We start from the raw sequence: 22,458 nt of genomic DNA, 5'->3' as shown, positions 1-22,458 counted from the left end.
TTTCGTAATAGTGTGGGAGGCTGCATTGTGAGCATGAACAGCAGCTTGCAATTCTGAGTTATAGTCCAACCCCATAGCGGCAGCTACGGCCATGGATTTATTAATGATCTTCATATAGTTCTCAACCATACCATTTTGTTGAGGAAAGTTAGGTGTTGAGAAAAATAGTTTTGATACCTCTTTCATGGCAGAATCGACTATAGTCCTCTCCATTGAACGGAGGTCCGTTATCACTCTTCATACTATCCGGAAAACCTTCCCTTTCGAAGATTTCCTCGAGCACTTTTTTTGTGTGTTCGAAACTGGTGGATTTCACAGGACGAGCTATTATGTACCTCGAACGATAATCGACAATCACCAGTATGTAGATGCTTCCGAACTTGGCATAAGGCCCATTAAAATCAAGTGCGATAGTTTCCCAGGCAGTCTTCGGGATTATGGTGCGCATCATTGGAGTGGGCTTTTCCGATTTTCCATTGACCGCGCATGACCGACAGGCCTTAACCCACATCTCAGCATCTCCGGCCATACCTGGCCACCATACACGCTCTCTTAAAATAGACTTCAGTTTTGCAGCTAACGGATGTCCTTCGTGAGCTACGCTTAATGCTTTCTCTCGTAGTGACTCCGGGATTACAGCTCGACCTCCTTTCAAAATAATTCTGTTTCTAATGCAAAGCTCGTTTCTTACTGAAAAGAATCTGTTCAGTTCTTTTGGCCATTCCCCATATTTCAGAGCGTTTAATACTTTTTTCAACGTTTCATCCTGTTCTGTAGCCTCACAAATCTCGTCTTCTGTCAAAAAACTCACGCTGTTTGCTTCAAGGCAAGCGATCTCCCATGGGCTTACATCTTCATTGAATGGTTCAGCAACTCCTCCGTAAAGACGTGATGACGGATCAGCAATATTATCTCTCCCACGAATGAATTCCACCTCATAGCTATATGGACTCAGTCGCAGAGCCCACCCGTCCGCTCTGGTTAGTGCTCTCTTTGAATCCTCCCGGGATCTATTGAGGATAAAACTGACACCTCTTGCATCTGTTCGTAGGATGAAGTGTCTTCCAAGCAGGAAGAATGAAAAATACTCCACCGCCCATACAGCACCCAGCGCTTCTCTCTGGTTCTGCGCATACTTTTTCTCTGTAGATGTCAGCGCTTTAGACGCAAAACTGATTATTCTCTTAGTTCCATCGTTACCTTCTTGCGTAAGCACTGCTCCTAGCGCAACTGGAGAAGCGTCGGTATAGAGCACTGCTCTATCGCTTCCTGAAAAATATCCCAACGCAATCGTAGAATTTGCTATCATGTTTTTAGTATCTTCAAATGCTTTAGTCTGATCTGGGCCCCATTGCCATGTATGGGAGGTAGCTACTTTCCACAATGGACTCGTCAAATCAGCAAAGTTCTTGATATAGGAACTCACGAAGGACGCCAATCCAAGAAAACTTCGAAGCTCAGATACGGTTGAAGGTTCGCGGAAGTTTCGGATATTAGCAACTTTAGCATCGTCGACGTGGAAACCATTTTTATCCAGTTCATGACCAAGGAATTTGATTCGTTCTCGGTCAAATTCACATTTATCTGTATTCAGCGTTAGATTGTTTGCTCTAAGTGCTTTGAGGACGTTGGCAACCGTCTTCCTTAAGTGTTCCAAAGTGTCTGCGAATATCAGTATATCGTCAATATAAACGATAACATTGAAGATCCCTTCCAATATGCGAGTCATTTCTCGCTGAAAAATTTCGGGGGCACAGTTAACCCCGAACATGAGTCGCGTAAAACGATACATCCCGTGTTCCGCAAGAAAGGTGGTTAATTCCCTCGACTCCTGACTTAACTCCAGGTGATAGTATGCACTTGTTAAATCCAGTTTAGTAAAGTATCTAGCTCCGTGCAATTTTGTCTTCATTTCATTCAACAGTGGCAGCCGAAAATATTCCCTTTTAATTGCCTTGTTCGGCGCACGCATATTTACCACTAATCTAAAGTCGTCCTTGCCTTTTGGAACGGCTGACATACCGCTAATCCATTCTGGAGCAGTCGTGACTTTCTCTATAATACCTCTAGCTTCCATCTCCTCGAGCCTCACTTTAGCTGCTTCTCTGAACGCAGCGGGAACATTGAAATAAGCGTTTCGTACTGGTGGTACAGTTCTATCAATACTAAATTTGACTTTGATTCCCGGAACCTTTGGAAAAATTTTAACATCTTCACTTTGTTCTGAACAGGTGACAGCTTGTCCAATTAGTAATAATTTCAAATCACTAGCGGTTTCTCGGCCCAGTAATGACCTACGACCCTTTGGAATTACCAAAAACTTTGCTCGAACAACCGGTTTATTCAGACCTTCGACTTCTACTTTTGCCCAAAAAATCTTCGTGACTGACATCGGCAGATCAGCAGCATACGCTCGAAGATCAGGGTGAACTGTACATTCAGTAAACTCGAGGTTTGCGGACCCATATCTGACCTGCATCTCTAAACTTTCCCAATCGCTACCCCCGATCACATTGACATCTGCACCCGAATCTATCAAGAATGATATCGGTTTTGATGAACCGACATAACAGTTCACTAGAACATCAGAAAGGAATAGCGAATTAACCATCTGAAACAAAATGAAACAATTCATAGTAAAATATATATATATATATATATATATATATATATATATATATATATATATATATATATATATATATATATATATATATATATATATATATATATATATATATATTCACACTCGCATCATGAATTTCGTCAGTTTTATTCAAAGATAATATTAAAGATAACAAGAAAATCATACCTGTTTATTATGTATGGATTCATCAACATCCTTTGAAGAACCAAGACTGTTTACCCATCTCTTGCGACATGTGGCAGAAAAATGGCCACGCTCGTTGCACGTGTTACAGTTCTTGAATAAAGCTGGACACTGCTTCCCATTATGCTTGGGACGATCACATCGGAAGCACCGGTTGCGTTTCCCGACAAATTTATTGTAGGAATATTTACGATTGTTCGGCGGGCCATTTGAAAATCCCCGACCTTGTACGTTCCATCCACCTGATGAAAATTTCTTCTGTTCTGATTGTTGTTTACTTGGTTTACTAGTAACTTCCATTATACCATCCACCTTGGAGGGACCCGCATTGATGTTGAATGCTTCAGCTCGTGTAGCTGCTTGAATAACAGATTGGGTGTCATGGTTATACGTTCTTGCCGCATTGGCAACGTCTCGGTTGCTCATTCCCTGTAGTATCTGAGAACGGATAAACCTATTCTCATCATTGCCATAGCCACACATACCAGCCTTTTCTACGACTCTTGCATAAAATGTTACAACAGACTCGTTAGACTCCTGCTTGAGACGAGTGAACTCTTCGTGTTCAGCTGTTGTATCAACTAGTGATCGCAGATATGTGCTAATATTCTGCGTTAAAGTTGAGTAACATTGTGAATCAAGGAAACTTGGGCATAGCTTAGCAGCCGTGACTAAACCCTGTAGTTCATCACCCAAGAGAAGGTATAACAGTTTGGCCCGTTTATTGTTGCTGACATTGTTCAAATCCGTAGCAATCTCGAAATTTGATTTGAACCGACACCATTCAGTCCACAATTTACTGGTGGGTATACCTTGTGGAAAAGGCCGAATGTCCCAACGTATTCCCCCAATAGTATCTGTCTTGACTTGGGAAGAATCATGGGTTTCCAGATTGTTCGAACCCTGTGACAACTCGACTCGCGGAGTAAGCCATGGAGGAACTGTTACATCACTCAACTGTTGCTCTTGTTGGTTCGACGTTGTAAATACTGCCTTCTCCATACGTTCCGGTCTATGAAGTAAGTTTTCATTTACATTCTCCTTTCTCGAACAAGACACATTGAGTTCCTCTCCGTCTGACTCAATGGACTCTTCCTCTGGGTCTCTCTCTTCATTGTCACAGACATCGTCAGCATTAGCGATGACTCGTACGTATTTGCCACCTGGCATACTGAATACTGTAAATGCCAGAAAGGGAAAGAACAATTTTAAGAATCACACCTGCTGTATATCATGTATATTGCATCGCAACAATACATTTTCATAAATGCAACACAATTCATTCATTTTGTCATTTTGTTCAATATATTCAATATATTCACTAAACGAATTGAATATATTTTTTTTCTCTACATCGTACAATTCGTTTAGTTATAATTCAAAAAATCATTCCATAAGTCCATTTATGCTCCAAACCATTTCATCATTTTAACAATGGTTGTACCGAACCATTTATGCCATCTATTTATGGTCGTACCGAACCATTTTGTATATTTATGGTCGTACTGAACCATTTCGTTCACTCATGGTCGTACCGAACCATTTCATAGCTATCTATGGTTGTACTAAACCATTTTATCATTTCAACAATGGTCGTACCGAACCATTTCTTTCATATATTTATGGTCGTACCGAACCATTTGTTCCATTTATATATACTCGTACCGAAGCATTTCATAATCTATCAATGGTCGTACCAAACCATTCCATCATTTCAACAATGGTCGTACCGAACCATTTCATATATCTATGATCGTTTCGAACCATTCCATAGTCTATATATGGTTGTACCAAACCATTTTATCATTTTTAACGATGGTCGTACCGAACCATTTCTTTCATCTATTTATGGTCGTACCGAACCATTTCGTTTATTCATGATCGTACCGAACCATTTCGTTTATTCATGGTCGTACAATACCATTTGATACACCTATGGTTATACCGAACCATACCTCTAAATAAACAACAATTTCTTTCAACGACAGAGCCGAATAAACTCATTGTGGACGTGTGTCTTCTCTTAACCACCACAGCAAGGAATCATACTGAACACTTTATTCAACTAAGTAATAGTAAAAAGTAATTCAACGACTAGTGAACCTAGATTGAACTAGTGATTTAATACGGAGTTTCCACGAAGAATATATAGCAGCACAAATGGTACAAACAACGATTATTAGTGCGACAGGATAAGAGGATCTCATTCAAGAGAAAAAAATAAATCCAACCCGTACAATTGACCACTAGCAAGAGTGGTGCGCTTCGGAGGCTGTGAGCAGATAATCGCGAAGAGGACCATTAAGTATACGATCGACTAGCATCAAGAAAACGTAGTTTTATTCATTCGTTAGCATTCTATCACAATTGCATATGATTTCAATTCAATTAAAAATTTAAAAAATTAAGTAGTTATAATAAGCTTTGTTTCTGCAAAATACACTTGTTGTTGTGCCGAAAACAAAAGCAGTGTTTATCCTGATCCTGTTCCTGAAGCATTCACGAGCAACCAAACGTTGAAGGACGCTTACGCGCGATAGCGAGAGTATCAACGTTGCATAGGCTCCACTCCGGCTACGAACAACGACTGCGAAAGATTAGCGACGGTCGTTACATTGGAAGCTTCTTATTTGATTATCACATACTGATATTATTACACACTTATGCTGTGGTTTAATGGTTCGCATGTAAACAGTCAAACAAAATATACCACAAATATAAAAGAATCACCTAATAAGCCCCCCCCCCCCCTTTTCACTAAAGCACATCCAGTTACCGAGAAATAGAAGAAGAAGTGTTGTGTCCGAGACACGACTGAACAGGAATAAAAATATAACATTTGTAGCGATTGAAAATTCCAACGATCTGCTTTAGCCCCGAAGTCACTTCCAGGGAAACTGCTAGAGCAGATAGTGCCACACTTACACCCACATCAAACGCCCCACAATGCATAATCGGTCATCGCAATAAAACTTCGCGATACAACCAGTATGTCAAATTATATTATGTACACTCGCATGTATACTTTATATCGAGCAAGCGACTTACAAAGCAGGTCTCGTAATGGTGATATACATGTATATAAAAAAAAACCGCACGCGAAAACGATTCGACGTTGCCCGCTTTCGCAAATATTGTAGCAACGCACATTTTCATTAAACGGTGCTTGAAACTTTCCAGGGAGTGCTTAAATCGGTTGATGTAAAAAAAAAAAAATCTAATAAATCCCTCAGTGAGTGAGCCAGCAGCGTCTAAAATTGGACAACTCATGGCGACGCGGCCGATTTTTCATTTTTTTCCAATCTGCACTCCGACACTTTCCCGAATGACGCAATCATTTCGTAAAATAAATAAATCCACAAACAAAAAGAACATTTGATTAATAAGTGACTCACCTGAAGGGTTTTTTCCAATTTTCACAAAATTACAACTATGATTTTTTTCCTTACTTCACTTCACTTTTGCAACCGCGCAGCGTACATAAAACTGATAGAAGCGTGTCGAGAAACGGAGAAAAGTAAAAAAAAAAGACACTTATCCCACTGAGACACTCAATCACTTTTGACGTAGGACTACGTCTTTCATTTCTATACCGGGGTGTAAAACCAAAGTTTCGAGAACGAAAGCGTTACGCTGGAGACCGAGATTTTGAGCGTTAATAGCTCTTAAACAACTGAACGAAATGGTATGATAAACACTTCATTTGAAAGATAAAATGTCTACGCGTCATATACTTGTTACTTTTTCATCCAAAAACTTGTTTCAATAGTCTTAAAATTGCTTTCAAAACAGGCTATTGAAATCACCAATCGGTATATAAGCGAGCGCCGCTCGTAAACCCACTCAGTTATGATTGAACAGCGATTGGAGCATGTTGTCGCTGTTGTTGTAAAGCTAATTTCGTTTATCATGAAAACGCTGATGAACGGTGTCACCAAGAGCCTGTTTGTGTACCTAAGGCCAAAAGGGAATCCATCAGGAGGAGAGTGATGCCACGGTTCCGTTTGAAACATCGGAGCAGCCGCCACACACACATACACGCGCGGAATTCTCGTTGCTATCATCGTTGCTGAAAAATAATCTGCCAGTTCCCCTGGGAATTGAAAAATACATTCATGCGAAATAGTTTATTTTAATGTTTTCTATCCATATAACACTGCAACCAAATACATTTGGTTTTGTTATTTTTCAATCAATCGCAATTAACAGGAAAGCTTCTGAATATTTTTTTTCCCATCAGTGGAAATTTTCGTATCCAATATTGGATGCATAACATGAAAAACGGAAAATGTTTCACATCGCGAAAATCAAGTCATTTTCGAGCGATTATTTGTTTTCTACTCATATAATGCTTCGACCAAATACATTTCGTTTTGGATTTTTTCAATCAAGTGCGATCAACGTAAGACCACGTCTTTCGGCAATTTATTAGAGGTGCAATGAATCTTTAGGAATTCCCGCTCTACGCGCACTGGCAAACAATGTTTACTCAACAATTTCTCAAACTAGAAATGGGTGTTGTGAGAAAGGATTAGCGAACGCGAAAACGACAAACGGGAGAAAGATACGTTTGGAGGTTGAAGGAAATTGGCAGAAAACTTCTTCATTCTATCATTCAAATAATGTGATTCATAGCACATCGTTTTGCCAGAAAGAGATTATTAATGCTCAAAGGAGGAATCGAGTCCTCCGAGGAAATTACCCAGCGCAAATTAGAGTCGACTATCGATTGCGGCATTCGTACACAAATAATTTTATAATGCAGTTTCACCAAAGTGATTTCTTCGGATATATTCACTACATCATGTCATGTATTTCATATTCTTCATTAAGAAATCCATATCCATGGCACCTATCGGTAACGAATTATTATCGAAACCACGATTTTCGCTAAATGCTCCTTTCAGTTCGGCCTGTAAAAAACTTTTCTAAACTCTAATCCATCAAATTTGGAGCCCTGAAAAGGGCCGTTGATTATATGCTAAGCTAATATAGCAAGCTCTCCTCGGATACGATGGGCCAGCTAGATGTCCTTGGGCATGATGTGACGCGTTTTGCATGGATAGCACACAAATTGGTATCTTCGAATAAGCCTCCTGCAGCGTGATAGCCGCGGAACTTTGGAAGCGCAAGTCGGTTTTGAAGTCCTGAGCAATTCCACGAACCAAATGCTGCAAAGGTAGCTTGCGGATCAGCAATTCGGTCGATATCTGATAGCGACGAATTTCATGCGAAGTTCCCGGTCGATAGCGATGTGGCTTCTCCACCTATCCTGCTACTGGTGCGCTTATCCGAGCTGACTTCGTGTGCCTTACCACCGAATGACTAACGAGCTGTCTGCGAAAGACTAACGAGCTCGAGTCCTCATGGTGCGAGAGTAGAGTAAGAAATGAACGAAAGGGAAGGAATGAAGGTATTGAATTAGAGAGACTTTAAACTCTGAGAGTTCATTCGTCTCTAATGAACGAAAGCAAAGGAAGCGTCATTTTATAAACCATAAAAGTATAGAATCTAAATCCCACCCTTATTATATTCGTGAGTATACAGTAAGCTTATACAATAAAGAGGGTGGGGTTTACATTCGATTCTTTTATGTTTTATAAAATGACACTTCCCTTGCTTTCGTTCATTTCTTACTCTACTCTCGCACCGTGAGGACTCGTTTCATCGGGACTAAGCAGACAGCTCGTTAGTCTTTCGGTGGTAAGGCACCACGAAAGCAGCTCGGATAAGCGCATCAGCCGCAGGAAGCGTGAAGAAGCCACATCGCTATCGACCGGGAACTTCGCATGAAATTCGTCGCTATCAGAAGTCGACCGAATTGCTGATCCGCAAGCTACCTTTGCAGCATTTGGTTCGTGGAATTGCTCAGGACTTCAAAACCGACTTGCGCTTCCAAAGTTCCGCGGTTATGACGCTGCAGGAGGCTTATTAGAAGATACCAATTTGTGAGCTATCCATGCAAAACGCGTCACATCATGCCCAAGGACATCCAGCTGGCCCATCGTATCCGAGGAGAGCGTGCTATATTAGCTTAGCATATAATCAACAGCCCTTTTCAGGGCTCCAAATTTGATGGATTAGAGTTCAGAAAAGTTTTTTACAGGCCGAACTGAAAGGAGCATTTAGCGAAAATCGTGGTGTCGATGATAATTCGATACCGATAGGTGCCATGGATATGGATTTCATAATGAAAAATATGAAATATATGACATGATGTAGTGAATATATCCCCATATCGAAGAAATCACTTTGATGAAACTGTTTACCGTTTGTCGTTTTTAATTGTTGGGAAAGGGCATTATTTCTGCTGACTAAATTCCAAGAAAAAATCCATTCTATCTTTAAGCGTGATTCATTCTGCTTCGGATCAACGGAACAGTATGATAATCATTTCATACAAAAGATAAAATGTCCAAGAGTTATATGATTGCTATTTATTGAATCGAAAAATTGTTTCAATAGCTTAATGATAGCTTCGAAAACAGGTTATTGAAATCATTCGTATCCGTATGTAGCGCGCCCACTTGGAAACCCATAATTCTTATTGGAATGTGAGATGGGGAAGCTCATACTTACGTCTATGCATTATGCTGTACACTACAGACTTTTTTTCTCCGTACTGATTAAGAAGCCGACCGAACTATCGGTCGACAAGTCAGTCTGCAGTCGGCGGGGGCTCTTAATTTCGTTTTTGCAGGTCGAACCGAAAAAATTTCAGTCGAGTTAACTCTTTTTTACAGTAATGCTTTTGAATCCGGACACTTTGCATTACATTCAATATCATACCACAGCCATAACATTTTTTTCATGTTGAATTTATGCGATTAATAGTTGCTAACATAGTTACTGATAGTTTCTTGATAGTTACTTATCAATCGCATTAATTCAACATGCAGAAAATGTTGTGGCTGCGGTATGGTATTAAATGTAACGCAAAGTGTCCGGATTCAAATACATTACTGTATACTTACTTCGATGATATTCGTTTCTCTCTCAGGGTAAGCAACGAATATAATAAGGGTAGGGTTTAGATTCTATACTTTTATGGTTTATAAAATGACGCTTTCTTTGAATTCGTTCATTTCTTACTCTACTCTCGCACCGTGACGACTCGTTTGTTTGGGACCAAGCAGATAGCTAGTTAGTCTTTCAGTGGTAAGGCACACGAAAGCAGCTCGGATAAGCGCACCAGCCGCAGGATAGGTGAAGAAGCCACATCGCTATCGACCGGGAACTTTGCGTGAAATTCATCGCTATCGGAAGTCGACCGAATTGCTGATCCGCAAGCTACCTTTGCAGCTTTTGGATCGTGGAATTGCTCAGGACTTCAAAACCGACTTGCGCTCCCGAAGTTCCGCGGTTATGACGCTGCAGGAGGCTTATTCGAAGATACAAATTTGTGTGCTATCCACGCAAAACGCGTCACATCATGCCCAAGGACATTCAGCTGGCCCATCGAATCCAAGGAGAGGGTGCTATATTAGCTTAGCATATAATCATCGGCCCTTTTCAGGGCTCCAGATTTGATGGATTAGAGTTTAGAAAAGTTTTTTGCAGGCCAAACTGAAACGAGAATTTTCGTTTGGATGCCATACAGCATCGAGAAAATTCCGGAAAGATCTAATCGTTGCTGAAAAATAATCTGCCAGTTCCCTGGGAATTGAAGAACACATCCATGCGAAAGAGTTTATTTTAATGTTTTCTAATTATATGGCGAAAACAGCGACCAACTACATTTGATTTCGTAATTTTTCAATCAAGTGTAATTAGCTGGAAAGCTTCTGAAGATTATTCTTTCCCATCAGTAGGATATTTTCGTATCCAATATTGGATGCATAACATGAAAAACGGAAAATGTTTCGTATCGCGAAAATTATATAATTTTCAATCGATTATTGCTCAGTCGCCGAAATTTTCATACTCAGAGAGTTCATTCTCCTCTAGTTTGCCTTCCAAATTGCCATCGTAAACCACACCTTCTCTCGATTCAATCACGCACGAAAAGCATACTGAAATGATATTCTGGTGGTGAAACCCATTCATTTTTCGTGAGGCGTCGTGCACAAATTACGTAACGCGATAAGGGGGGAGGGGGTAGATGTTGCGTTACTTTCTGTTTATTAGAGATAGGAAATTGCGTTACGAAAGGGGGGGGGGGAGAGGTGGTTCAAAATTCGGATTTTTAGCGTTACGTAATTTGTGCACGACGCCTGAGGACTTCGACAAGACAACATCGTTACTGAACGAGCTGAACGGCGAGGGATCGAGGTATTCATTACCTGGCCTGACCTGACCTGAAATGCAATCAGTTTGTTTTAACTGTGAGGGAGCGCAGAAAAGCCGATGCTGATACTCTCGTGACCAAGAGAGTATCAGCATCGAAATACGGTTCCTCGGGAAGACATAGAAGCAGCCGCCACACACACACATACACGCGCGCAACTCTTTTCGTTTGCTGGTTATCGAGAGGAAACCTGGAAAGAAATGATCGTTGCTGAAAAATAATCTGCCAGTTCCCCTTGGAATTGAAAATTACATTCAAGCGAGTTTATTTTAATGTTTTCTATCCATATAATACTGCGACCACATACATTTGGTTTTGTGATTTGTCAATCAAGTGCAGTTAGCAGGAAAGCTTCTGAAGATTATTCTTCAGAACAAGGTTTTTTGTATCCAATATTGGATGCATAAAACCTTGAGTCTCCAACGTAACACTCTCGTTTTTGAAGTCACCCAAATATTTATTTATTCATTCATTCAGGATGGATTTAGATTCAACTCCAAACAAATGATCTCTAAATCAACGATAGTCCTACGTCACCCTTGCGGTTATACCATAGATATAACCCACTTCCTGTTTTTTACAGGCCGAACTGAAAGGAGCATTTAGCGAAAATCGTGGTGTCGATGATAATTCGATACCGATAGGTGCCATGGATATGGATTTCATAATGAAAAATATGAAATATATGACATGATGTAGTGAATATATCCCCATATCGAAGAAATCACTTTGATGAAACTGTTTACCGTTTGTCGTTTTTAATTGTTGGGAAAGGGCATTATTTCTGCTGACTAAATTCCAAGAAAAAATCCATTCTATCTTTAAGCGTGATTCATTCTGCTTCGGATCAACGGAACAGTATGATAATCATTTCATACAAAAGATAAAATGTCCAAGAGTTATATGATTGCTATTTATTGAATCGAAAAATTGTTTCAATAGCTTAATGATAGCTTCGAAAACAGGTTATTGAAATCATTCGTATCCGTATGTAGCGCGCCCACTTGGAAACCCATAATTCTTATTGGAATGTGAGATGGGGAAGCTCATACTTACGTCTATGCATTATGCTGTACACTACAGACTTTTTTTCTCCGTACTGATTAAGAAGCCGACCGAACTATCGGTCGACAAGTCAGTCTGCAGTCGGCGGGGGCTCTTAATTTCGTTTTTGCAGGTCGAACCGAAAAAATTTCAGTCGAGTTAACTCTTTTTTACAGTAATGCTTTTGAATCCGGACACTTTGCATTACATTCAATATCATACCACAGCCATAACATTTTTTTCATGTTGAATTTATGCGATTAATAGTTGCTAACATAGTTACTGATAGTTTCTTGATAGTTACTTATCAATCGCATTAATTCAACATGCAGAAAATGTTGTGGCTGCGGTATGGTATTAAATGTAACGCAAAGTGTCCGGATTCAAATACATTACTGTATACTTACTTCGATGATATTCGTTTCTCTCTCAGGGTAAGCAACGAATATAATAAGGGTAGGGTTTAGATTCTATACTTTTATGGTTTATAAAATGACGCTTCCTTTGAATTCGTTCATTTCTTACTCTACTCTCGCACCGTGACGACTCGTTTGTTTGGGACCAAGCAGATAGCTAGTTAGTCTTTCAGTGGTAAGGCACACGAAAGCAGCTCGGATAAGCGCACCAGCCGCAGGATAGGTGAAGAAGCCACATCGCTATCGACCGGGAACTTTGCGTGAAATTCATCGCTATCGGAAGTCGACCGAATTGCTGATCCGCAAGCTACCTTTGCAGCTTTTGGATCGTGGAATTGCTCAGGACTTCAAAACCGACTTGCGCTCCCGAAGTTCCGCGGTTATGACGCTGCAGGAGGCTTATTCGAAGATACAAATTTGTGTGCTATCCACGCAAAACGCGTCACATCATGCCCAAGGACATTCAGCTGGCCCATCGAATCCAAGGAGAGGGTGCTATATTAGCTTAGCATATAATCATCGGCCCTTTTCAGGGCTCCAGATTTGATGGATTAGAGTTTAGAAAAGTTTTTTGCAGGCCAAACTGAAACGAGAATTTTCGTTTGGATGCCATACAGCATCGAGAAAATTCCGGAAAGATCTAATCGTTGCTGAAAAATAATCTGCCAGTTCCCTGGGAATTGAAGAACACATCCATGCGAAAGAGTTTATTTTAATGTTTTCTAATTATATGGCGAAAACAGCGACCAACTACATTTGATTTCGTAATTTTTCAATCAAGTGTAATTAGCTGGAAAGCTTCTGAAGATTATTCTTTCCCATCAGTAGGATATTTTCGTATCCAATATTGGATGCATAACATGAAAAACGGAAAATGTTTCGTATCGCGAAAATTATATAATTTTCAATCGATTATTGCTCAGTCGCCGAAATTTTCATACTCAGAGAGTTCATTCTCCTCTAGTTTGCCTTCCAAATTGCCATCGTAAACCACACCTTCTCTCGATTCAATCACGCACGAAAAGCATACTGAAATGATATTCTGGTGGTGAAACCCATTCATTTTTCGTGAGGCGTCGTGCACAAATTACGTAACGCGATAAGGGGGGAGGGGGTAGATGTTGCGTTACTTTCTGTTTATTAGAGATAGGAAATTGCGTTACGAAAGGGGGGGGGGAGAGGTGGTTCAAAATTCGGATTTTTAGCGTTACGTAATTTGTGCACGACGCCTGAGGACTTCGACAAGACAACATCGTTACTGAACGAGCTGAACGGCGAGGGATCGAGGTATTCATTACCTGGCCTGACCTGACCTGAAATGCAATCAGTTTGTTTTAACTGTGAGGGAGCGCAGAAAAGCCGATGCTGATACTCTCGTGACCAAGAGAGTATCAGCATCGAAATACGGTTCCTCGGGAAGACATAGAAGCAGCCGCCACACACACACATACACGCGCGCAACTCTTTTCGTTTGCTGGTTATCGAGAGGAAACCTGGAAAGAAATGATCGTTGCTGAAAAATAATCTGCCAGTTCCCCTTGGAATTGAAAATTACATTCAAGCGAGTTTATTTTAATGTTTTCTATCCATATAATACTGCGACCACATACATTTGGTTTTGTGATTTGTCAATCAAGTGCAGTTAGCAGGAAAGCTTCTGAAGATTATTCTTCAGAACAAGGTTTTTTGTATCCAATATTGGATGCATAAAACCTTGAGTCTCCAACGTAACACTCTCGTTTTTGAAGTCACCCAAATATTTATTTATTCATTCATTCAGGATGGATTTAGATTCAACTCCAAACAAATGATCTCTAAATCAACGATAGTCCTACGTCACCCTTGCGGTTATACCATAGATATAACCCACTTCCTGTTTTTTCTTTTATTTACTTATCCAAAACATGCAGTTTCCTTTGGGTGATTCTCTTTTGCAGTAATTTTTAATAATTTGTTTCTTTTTTTTTTAAAGAAAACAACCCTGTCACATGTCGCCATTGTGAAATCCATTATGTGCAAAGGAGAATCGCCCCCGAAGCATGCATGAAGGACTTACCTCGTAGACGGACGAATATCGAATGAATGGTGTTTCAGCAAGTGCTGACGTAGCCGAGACGATGACAGATCGGGTCGCTTATTTTATGCTTCATTTGTTGGTAGAGCTGTGGAGGATGTGTTGCAAAATGCATTATTTGGTACTAGCGTAAGCCAGTGCGATATTTCATCCAAGGGGTTCTAAACCCCCACACTCCTCATCATCAGAAATTACGTTTTCTATTCCAATTTCTACTTCACCTTCCGGTTCTTCAGGGGGTTCCGTATCAGAGATATACGTTGGCGTCGTTGCGGGATCCTCCCCGCCTTCAGCCATAGTAATAAATTTCGTCAACTGTTCGATATGAACAGAATTTATTGGTAATAAAAAAAATTTAAAAATAAATATAATAAGATAAACTTCTATTTTAGTTACAGTAGAAAATTATAGTTATTCAAACTAATTTTTATTAAATTAAATTCAAAAATGAAAAAAGTTCCAACAAATGTTCAAGTGCAATATATATGAAGATGGTCACCCTAATGCCAACGCTTGATGATTACGTAAACACCCAGCGAAACAATGGTATTTGTTATGCACAGAAAGTGGAAGAAATGATAGAAAGGAGAAAAAAAGAAATAAACTTCTACTTGCCGCTGCGGTGTGACGTATGTGATCTGTTGAATGGATCCTCAGTGTCTCGATCGTACACCACTTATTTGGTTGAGATTCACCACGCTTGCAAGCGCGCCGGATGAAAAAACACAATAGAATCGATGTGAAAAAAAACACCTCTTTCGGATCGACTGAAGAATGCGTCCGATAAGCTTGCAAGTGAGCGAACGAATCTCCTTGTCTGTTCATTTTAAAGATAGGAATATAATATTCCATCAATCTGTTTTAAAACGATCTATTGGAACTAGAATATAGTCGTCAACTGAAATGAATACAGCCTTATATTTTCTGTTAGAACTACGATTAAAATTTTTATTTTCCTCTTATTTTTAGCTACAACCCAATTTTTATTTTGCTTACATTCATCACCTATTGCTCACGTTGATTATGTTCATGATTGATCAGCGTCGACGACCGCTGTTTCCACCACTCACACGACGATTTTGATTAGCCCCTGGTCTTTGATGCTCGCGACGATTCTGGCCGATGGCTCTCGTCCTGTCAAAACTTCGATCCCGAAAATCTCGATGTGTTTGCTGGCTACGCACCTTCGGCGATACCGCCCGCATGTTAGAATCATGACCCCGACGTTGTGGCAGTCTCTCCCGTGGTCGCTCTACATGCGATAATGCTGCATTCACCGTCCTCGTTGGTGTGACCACCGGACCTGCTAGCTGTATATTCATCGGTCGACCATCGAGACGGATCCCGTTGAACTGTTTCATCGCTTTCACTGCGTCGACCCGTCGCCCGAATATCACGTCAGCCGTCCCCAAAGACACTCCGTTCCGATCGTAGTGAACCGTGGCGCCCTCGAGGGGTCCACATTCCGAGAAGAGTTCGATCATATCCGAGTCCGACACACCTTGGTCCAGATTTGACACCACCATTTTGGTGCTACCTTCGGTCGCATTTTTGTAACCGGCGGTAAACAGTTCGAGTTTCGGAGCATTTACATTATAGCGTGCTTTCTTCGGACGTTGGATTCCTCCTCGATTGCCCCCTTTCTGGACACCTCCGCCATCCCTTGGCGGTGCGGTGTTCTTTCGGAACTTCTTTCCAACACCACTGTTTCGTTGTCCTTGTAGGTTCGCAGTACGTTTCTGCGATGGTTTGTCGAGACTGTTCCGATTACCTTTTTGTGGTTTTTTGTTGGTGCCATTTTGTTTGCGTTTTTTTGACGTCCCATTGGTACCAGTTGACTTTTCAACATCTTTGCGAGGATTTTTACCTTTATGTGTTTTCTGCGTCTTGATGATTTCATCCAAACTCATTTCGATTTTATCCATTTCGCGTTATGCTGACAGATGAGTCACGGTGTTTATGGTTCTCGACTGTTTTCAACAGTTAACAAGTGAACGACTTTGATTAAATTGTGATGACATCTATGCGAGATGCGCATTATAAGGGAATGTGAGGTACAAATTGTTCTGTTCAGTACGTATGTTTTAGTTATCTACCAGGGGTACAAAATTTGAATTCACTACCTGTACCTGTGACGTTCGTATTGATAAATTGAAAAAATCCTACCTATCATTTCTCCTTTCGAATAAAATTCGAGCATGGGTAGATATATATTTCTTAGCGGTTGTTCTCCGTGAAACATCTGGAACACAAATGCATGGATCTCATTGTGCAAAATTCGATGGGTACTATTTGGATAGTTTGGAAGGGAAAAAGTCCTTTTTGACTCGCGTCAATTTTGAACCCTAATTGGTGTTAACTATTTTTGAGAAATCAGTACTCTTCTTTTGAGCGCAAACAATGCAAGTTGTTTGAAATCGAATTCTCCATTAAGAAGGAACCCCTGTCTGGCAGGTCGGAAAATAATAAATTTTCGTTGATTTTTTTCGGATATTACGAATAGAGTGAAGTGTTCGTGTATTTTGGTTATTGTTTAAGTTATTTTTGTACATTCCATTTTTTATGTGCACGAATAATGATCACGACGCTGTTGACAGCCTGATGCGTAAATTCTGTATGAAAATCGGTACCTTGCTGGTGGTATCGGTTGGGAAACAATGGGATGTCACAGAACGAATTTCAATGAATATTTTGAAATTTTAGGACAATACCTAAAGCGTTACATAGGGGTTTTTGAAAATTCGAAAAAATGCCAAAACGGCGACCGTTTTTGTTAAAAATTAGATATTTTCTATGAAAAATATCTAAATAGCGATTTTTGAAAAATCTAAAAAAATATATATCAAAAAAACAGCTATGTAACGCCTTAGATAATTCATTTTTACATGCTGATAAAAAAAATCAGCCAAATCGGTCGGGTTGAAATAACGTCGAGAAAATCGTGTTTAAAACATCGTACGGCAATACTATTTCCCATGAGGTGACCTCATACTGACTCATTACCCGGCCAGGCCATGCATGATGGCAATAGTTTGCGTGGTTTTGTCGCTACTCCCTAGCAGCCTTTAAAAGGCCAATTTGAAAGCGAAAAAGTCACAGGAGAGTTGTGTCCGAGTTACAACCGCATAGTTGACGTAGGATTCCGTTAGGCTATCTGTTGATTTTGGATAAGTTGGAAAAATTTCATCGATAAACTCTCTGATAATTATCTGGTGGCCCTGAAAAGGGCCGTTTTGTTTGGTTGTTTGGTTGAAAATGAACACAACAAAACAGATAGCTCAAACCGAACCACCCGTTCTTGAGCGGGAACACACCTTGGTTTTTGTTTATGAAAATTGAAATAAATCGTTTCATATATCAAGTCGTTTTTAACACAACAAGCTACCACATACAATTTTACACCTACACTTGTGCTAAATTTTTCACAATACATGATCGGTCAATGATATGAAATTTCACGATGCAAACAGCATTAAAGTTCCAAATCTAAATTTTATTTGCTAAAATTAATCGTATCATTAACCTTACTTGCAATATAAAAATGCCCCCGGTTTGCATATATTTACCATGCCGAGATCACCCGGGCACCTTGCTTTTGATGTCTCTGTTAGGGAACACTTTTGGGTGGGAACAAAAGCTCCCCCTACTTTCATATATTTGCAATGTCGATTTCCCCCAGGCAGCTTGGTTTTGATGTCTCTGTTAGGGAACAGCCGCATATGTCGTCAACTTCGACCAATCAGAAGAGGGTATTTCCGAAAGGATAGGGGTTGAGATTTCTATTGTTCGATAGTCATGAAACTAGACATACATTATTTTCTTCAATATAAAAAATTGTTATGGAGTGCCGAAATCGATTGACGCAAAAATTTCATCAATCCATCATGAAATGACTGAGTAATAAGCGTTTGAAATTGGACAATTTTCACGATGTGCTCGATTTTCGATTTTCAATTTGTACCCCAATATGTTCCCGAAAGACGTAATCCTACGTCAAAAAAATAAACTATCAGCCTTAAGGGAGGTTGATGACTTCTCGATGACTAGAGCGAGACTGTGATAGAAATTATAAATAACATTGTTGGCGAGTAACAGAACATCCCTACTGCAACCCTGGAAAGGAGAGTTTGTTTAGGTCTGCAATTAGCGATCAATGCCCTCACTATGATTCTCATCAACCGATTGCGGACAAAAGGGGAGTTATAAACAAACCGGCAATATTAACGGTACGGATAACTGTTCTGGATACAGGTCTTCTACCAGTGGAAGCGAGAACGCAAACTGTTTTGCGTAAACGCCGGTCATACTCTTCTCTCTTGTGTGAGCCGGACACAATACAAAGTGGAAACCTAATAGAAGGTAGAAATTCACCACTCTACCGGAGCCGAAGAAATAAAACATCGCACAGCGAGAAATCGGCAGCGCGCAGCTGAAATGTAATTCTGCGGAGTTCAACCAGTTCGAGTTCGTCCACCACAGGATCCATATGGATATAAAATGAATATAAGTGATCGATAATTAATGTTGTATTATTGTGAAATATTTATTAATATATGTAGTATTGTGAAAGACTTGTCATGTGATTAAATGTGTTGCTAATCAAGCTGTGTGTTATTTGATTGAGAACAGAAACTAATCCACTAGTCGGTGTTTAGTGTTGTTGGCCGTCGGCACTGCGTAAACGCAGTTGGGTTCATTGTTTCTTTTGCCGACGGCAATTGGATTTGTGTTTTACTGGGAAAGGTATTCCCGTTCGATGTTGGGTGCCTGAAATTTATTAGAACTATCGAAGGTGGCCAGGTACCCAACAAACATATTTTACAATATCGCCAAGTGCAATATACCATGGTGGAGCTTAAGGAAATTTTCTCCTTCTCCTTTATATCTCTTGTTTTTTTTAACGTGGGACTACGTCTAACCGGAGTATATGGAGGGTAAAATGAAAACCTAAACACAGAACATGCAGGAAAAAATGAAAGATTCCGAATGCTTATTACTCGAACATTTCTTACAGGATCGGAAAGATGTTTGCATCAATTGATAGGGAATATTTCTACGCTTCTATCGCAATTAATAAAATGTTATTTTTCATTAGATAAACAATTGAATAACTGTAAAATGTTAAGCGTTATCTAAACGGCATAACTGCCTCATTTTAATTGGCCCGATCTACGATTTCCCTAACACAGCCATCAAACCCAAGCAGCCTTGGGTAAATCTGCATTGCAAATACATGAAAGTCGGGGGTATTTTTGTTCCGACTGAAATGTGTTTCCCTAACACAGAGTTCAAATCTATGTAGCGTGGGGAAATCGAAGTTGAAGTTTTTGATTCATGCAAGTCGGAGGTATCTTTGCACCCGCATTTTTTTTTGCACTCCGCAAAGTGTTTTCCTAGCACGGATTACAAAAGCGCCTACGCCTTACACAATGGTTTGGCTCGGTTATTCATTATTGTATTGAAGGATATACCTTCATATCTTCCGCACACTGAATTTCTACGCATACCATTTGATGATTAGGCAAAATGTTGTTAACCATTTACTGCGATAACGCCTATTGATTAAACAATATGTGTTCGACATACATGTCAAAATCAGAACTGAGTGCCTGAAGTTCATAAAATCAAGCAAATTCGTGGTTCGAGAAGTACGTACACTTGAGAGATGCAAACTTCAGAAGGAAATGTAAAATAAAATAAACGATTGATAATTCTCCCGTTCACATATTTTGTTCTAGGCATCATACTAAACGTAAAAGGACTGTCATTAAATTTACTTGTAATGAAGAGCATTATCTATCACAATGTATGAATTGACCTTACATGACATTATACAATCTTTTTACTCACAAAGCAAATATATTGAATTCAATTGAATTCGGAAATTGTTTCATTCCATCAAAAATTTAATAAATACAAACAAATGATTGATAAGCTAAGGTAGTCCCACGTCAACCTTGCGGTTATATCATAGATATAACTCACCCATTTTTTTTGTTTTTTTTTTTCTTTAATTCACCAAATGAAGGATGAAAATAATTCATCATTTTTCGAGTATTACCGAACAATTAAGAAAAAAACAGTTATTTCAGAATTATCTTTAACCATTTGTTGTCTGTTCATTTTAAAGATAGGAACATAATGTTCCATCAATTTGTTTTAAAACGATCTATTGGAACTAGAATATAGTCGTCAACTGAAATGAATACAGCCTTATATTTTCTGTTAGAACTACGATTAAAATTTTTATTTTCCTCTTATTTTTAGCTACAACCCAATTTTTATTTTGCTCACATTCATCACCTATTGCTCACGTTGATTATGTTCATGATTGATCAGCGTCGACGACCGCTGTTTCCACCACTCACACGACGATTTTGATTAGCCCCTGGTCTTTGATGCTCGCGACGATTCTGGCCGTTGGCTCTCGTCCTGTCAAAACTTCGATCCCGAAAATCTCGGTGTGTTTGCTGGCTCCGCACCTTCGGCGATACCGCCCGCATGTTAGAATCATGCCCACGACGTTGTGGCAGTCTCTCCCGTGGTCGCTCTACATGCGATAATGCTGCATTCACCGTCCTCGTTGGTGTGACCACCGGACCTGCTAGCTGTATATTCATCGGTCGACCATCGAGACGGATCCCGTTGAACTGTTTCATCGCTTTCACTGCGTCGACCCGTCGCCCGAATATCACGTCAGCCGTCCCCAAAGACACTCCGTTCCGATCGTAGTGAACCGTGGCGCCCTCGAGGGGTCCACATTCCGAGAAGAGTTCGATCATATCCGAGTCCGACACACCTTGGTCCAGATTTGACACCACCATTTTGGTGCTACCTTCGGTCGCATTTTTGTAACCGGCGGTAAACAGTTCGAGTTTCGGAGCATTTACATTATAGCGTGCTTTCTTCGGACGTTGGATTCCTCCTCGATTGCCCCCTTTCTGGACACCTCCGCCATCCCTTGGCGGTGCGGTGTTCTTTCGGAACTTCTTTCCAACACCACTGTTTCGTTGTCCTTGTAGGTTCGCAGTACGTTTCTGCGATGGTTTGTCGAGACTGTTCCGATTACCTTTTTGTGGTTTTTTGTTGGTGCCATTTTGTTTGCGTTTTTTTGACGTCCCATTGGTACCAGTTGACTTTTCAACATCTTTGCGAGGATTTTTACCTTTATGTGTTTTCTGCGTCTTGATGATTTCATCCAAACTCATTTCGATTTTATCCATTTCGCGTTATGCTGACAGATGAGTCACGGTGTTTATGGTTCTCGACTGTTTTCAACAGTTAACAAGTGAACGACTTTGATTAAATTGTGATGACATCTATGCGAGATGCGCATTATAAGGGAATGTGAGGTACAAATTGTTCTGTTCAGTACGTATGTTTTAGTTATCTACCAGGGGTACAAAATTTGAATTCACTACCTGTACCTGTGACGTTCGTATTGATAAATTGAAAAAATCCTACCTATCATTTCTCCTTTCGAATAAAATTCGAGCATGGGTAGATATATATTTCTTAGCGGTTGTTCTCCGTGAAACATCTGGAACACAAATGCATGGATCTCATTGTGCAAAATTCGATGGGTACTATTTGGATAGTTTGGAAGGGAAAAAGTCCTTTTTGACTCGCGTCAATTTTGAACCCTAATTGGTGTTAACTATTTTTGAGAAATCAGTACTCTTCTTTTGAGCGCAAACAATGCAAGTTGTTTGAAATCGAATTCTCCATTAAGAAGGAACCCCTGTCTGGCAGGTCGGAAAATAATAAATTTTCGTTGATTTTTTTCGGATATTACGAATAGAGTGAA

General features: G+C 40.0%; 2 protein-coding genes across 2 annotated transcripts; both read right to left on the bottom strand.

Moving 5' to 3' along the window:
• Positions 1-15,688: 15,688 nt before the first annotated feature.
• On the bottom strand, positions 15,689-16,576 carry LOC129765704 (THO complex subunit 4-like). The gene has a single exon (XM_055766121.1). It carries the CDS (start codon positions 16,574-16,576, stop codon positions 15,689-15,691), a length of 888 nt encoding a protein of 295 aa, XP_055622096.1.
• Positions 16,577-20,986: 4,410 nt separating this feature from the next.
• Positions 20,987-21,874, bottom strand: LOC129765702 (THO complex subunit 4-like). Its single transcript, XM_055766120.1, has one exon. It carries the CDS (start codon positions 21,872-21,874, stop codon positions 20,987-20,989), a length of 888 nt encoding a protein of 295 aa, XP_055622095.1.
• Between the last annotated feature and the right edge of the window lie 584 nt (positions 21,875-22,458).

Source organism: Toxorhynchites rutilus, chromosome 2 (assembly GCF_029784135.1).
Source record: "Toxorhynchites rutilus septentrionalis strain SRP chromosome 2, ASM2978413v1, whole genome shotgun sequence".
NCBI classification, from domain to species: Eukaryota; Metazoa; Arthropoda; class Insecta; order Diptera; family Culicidae; genus Toxorhynchites; species Toxorhynchites rutilus.
This window is presented reverse-complemented; position numbering and strand designations above follow the sequence as displayed.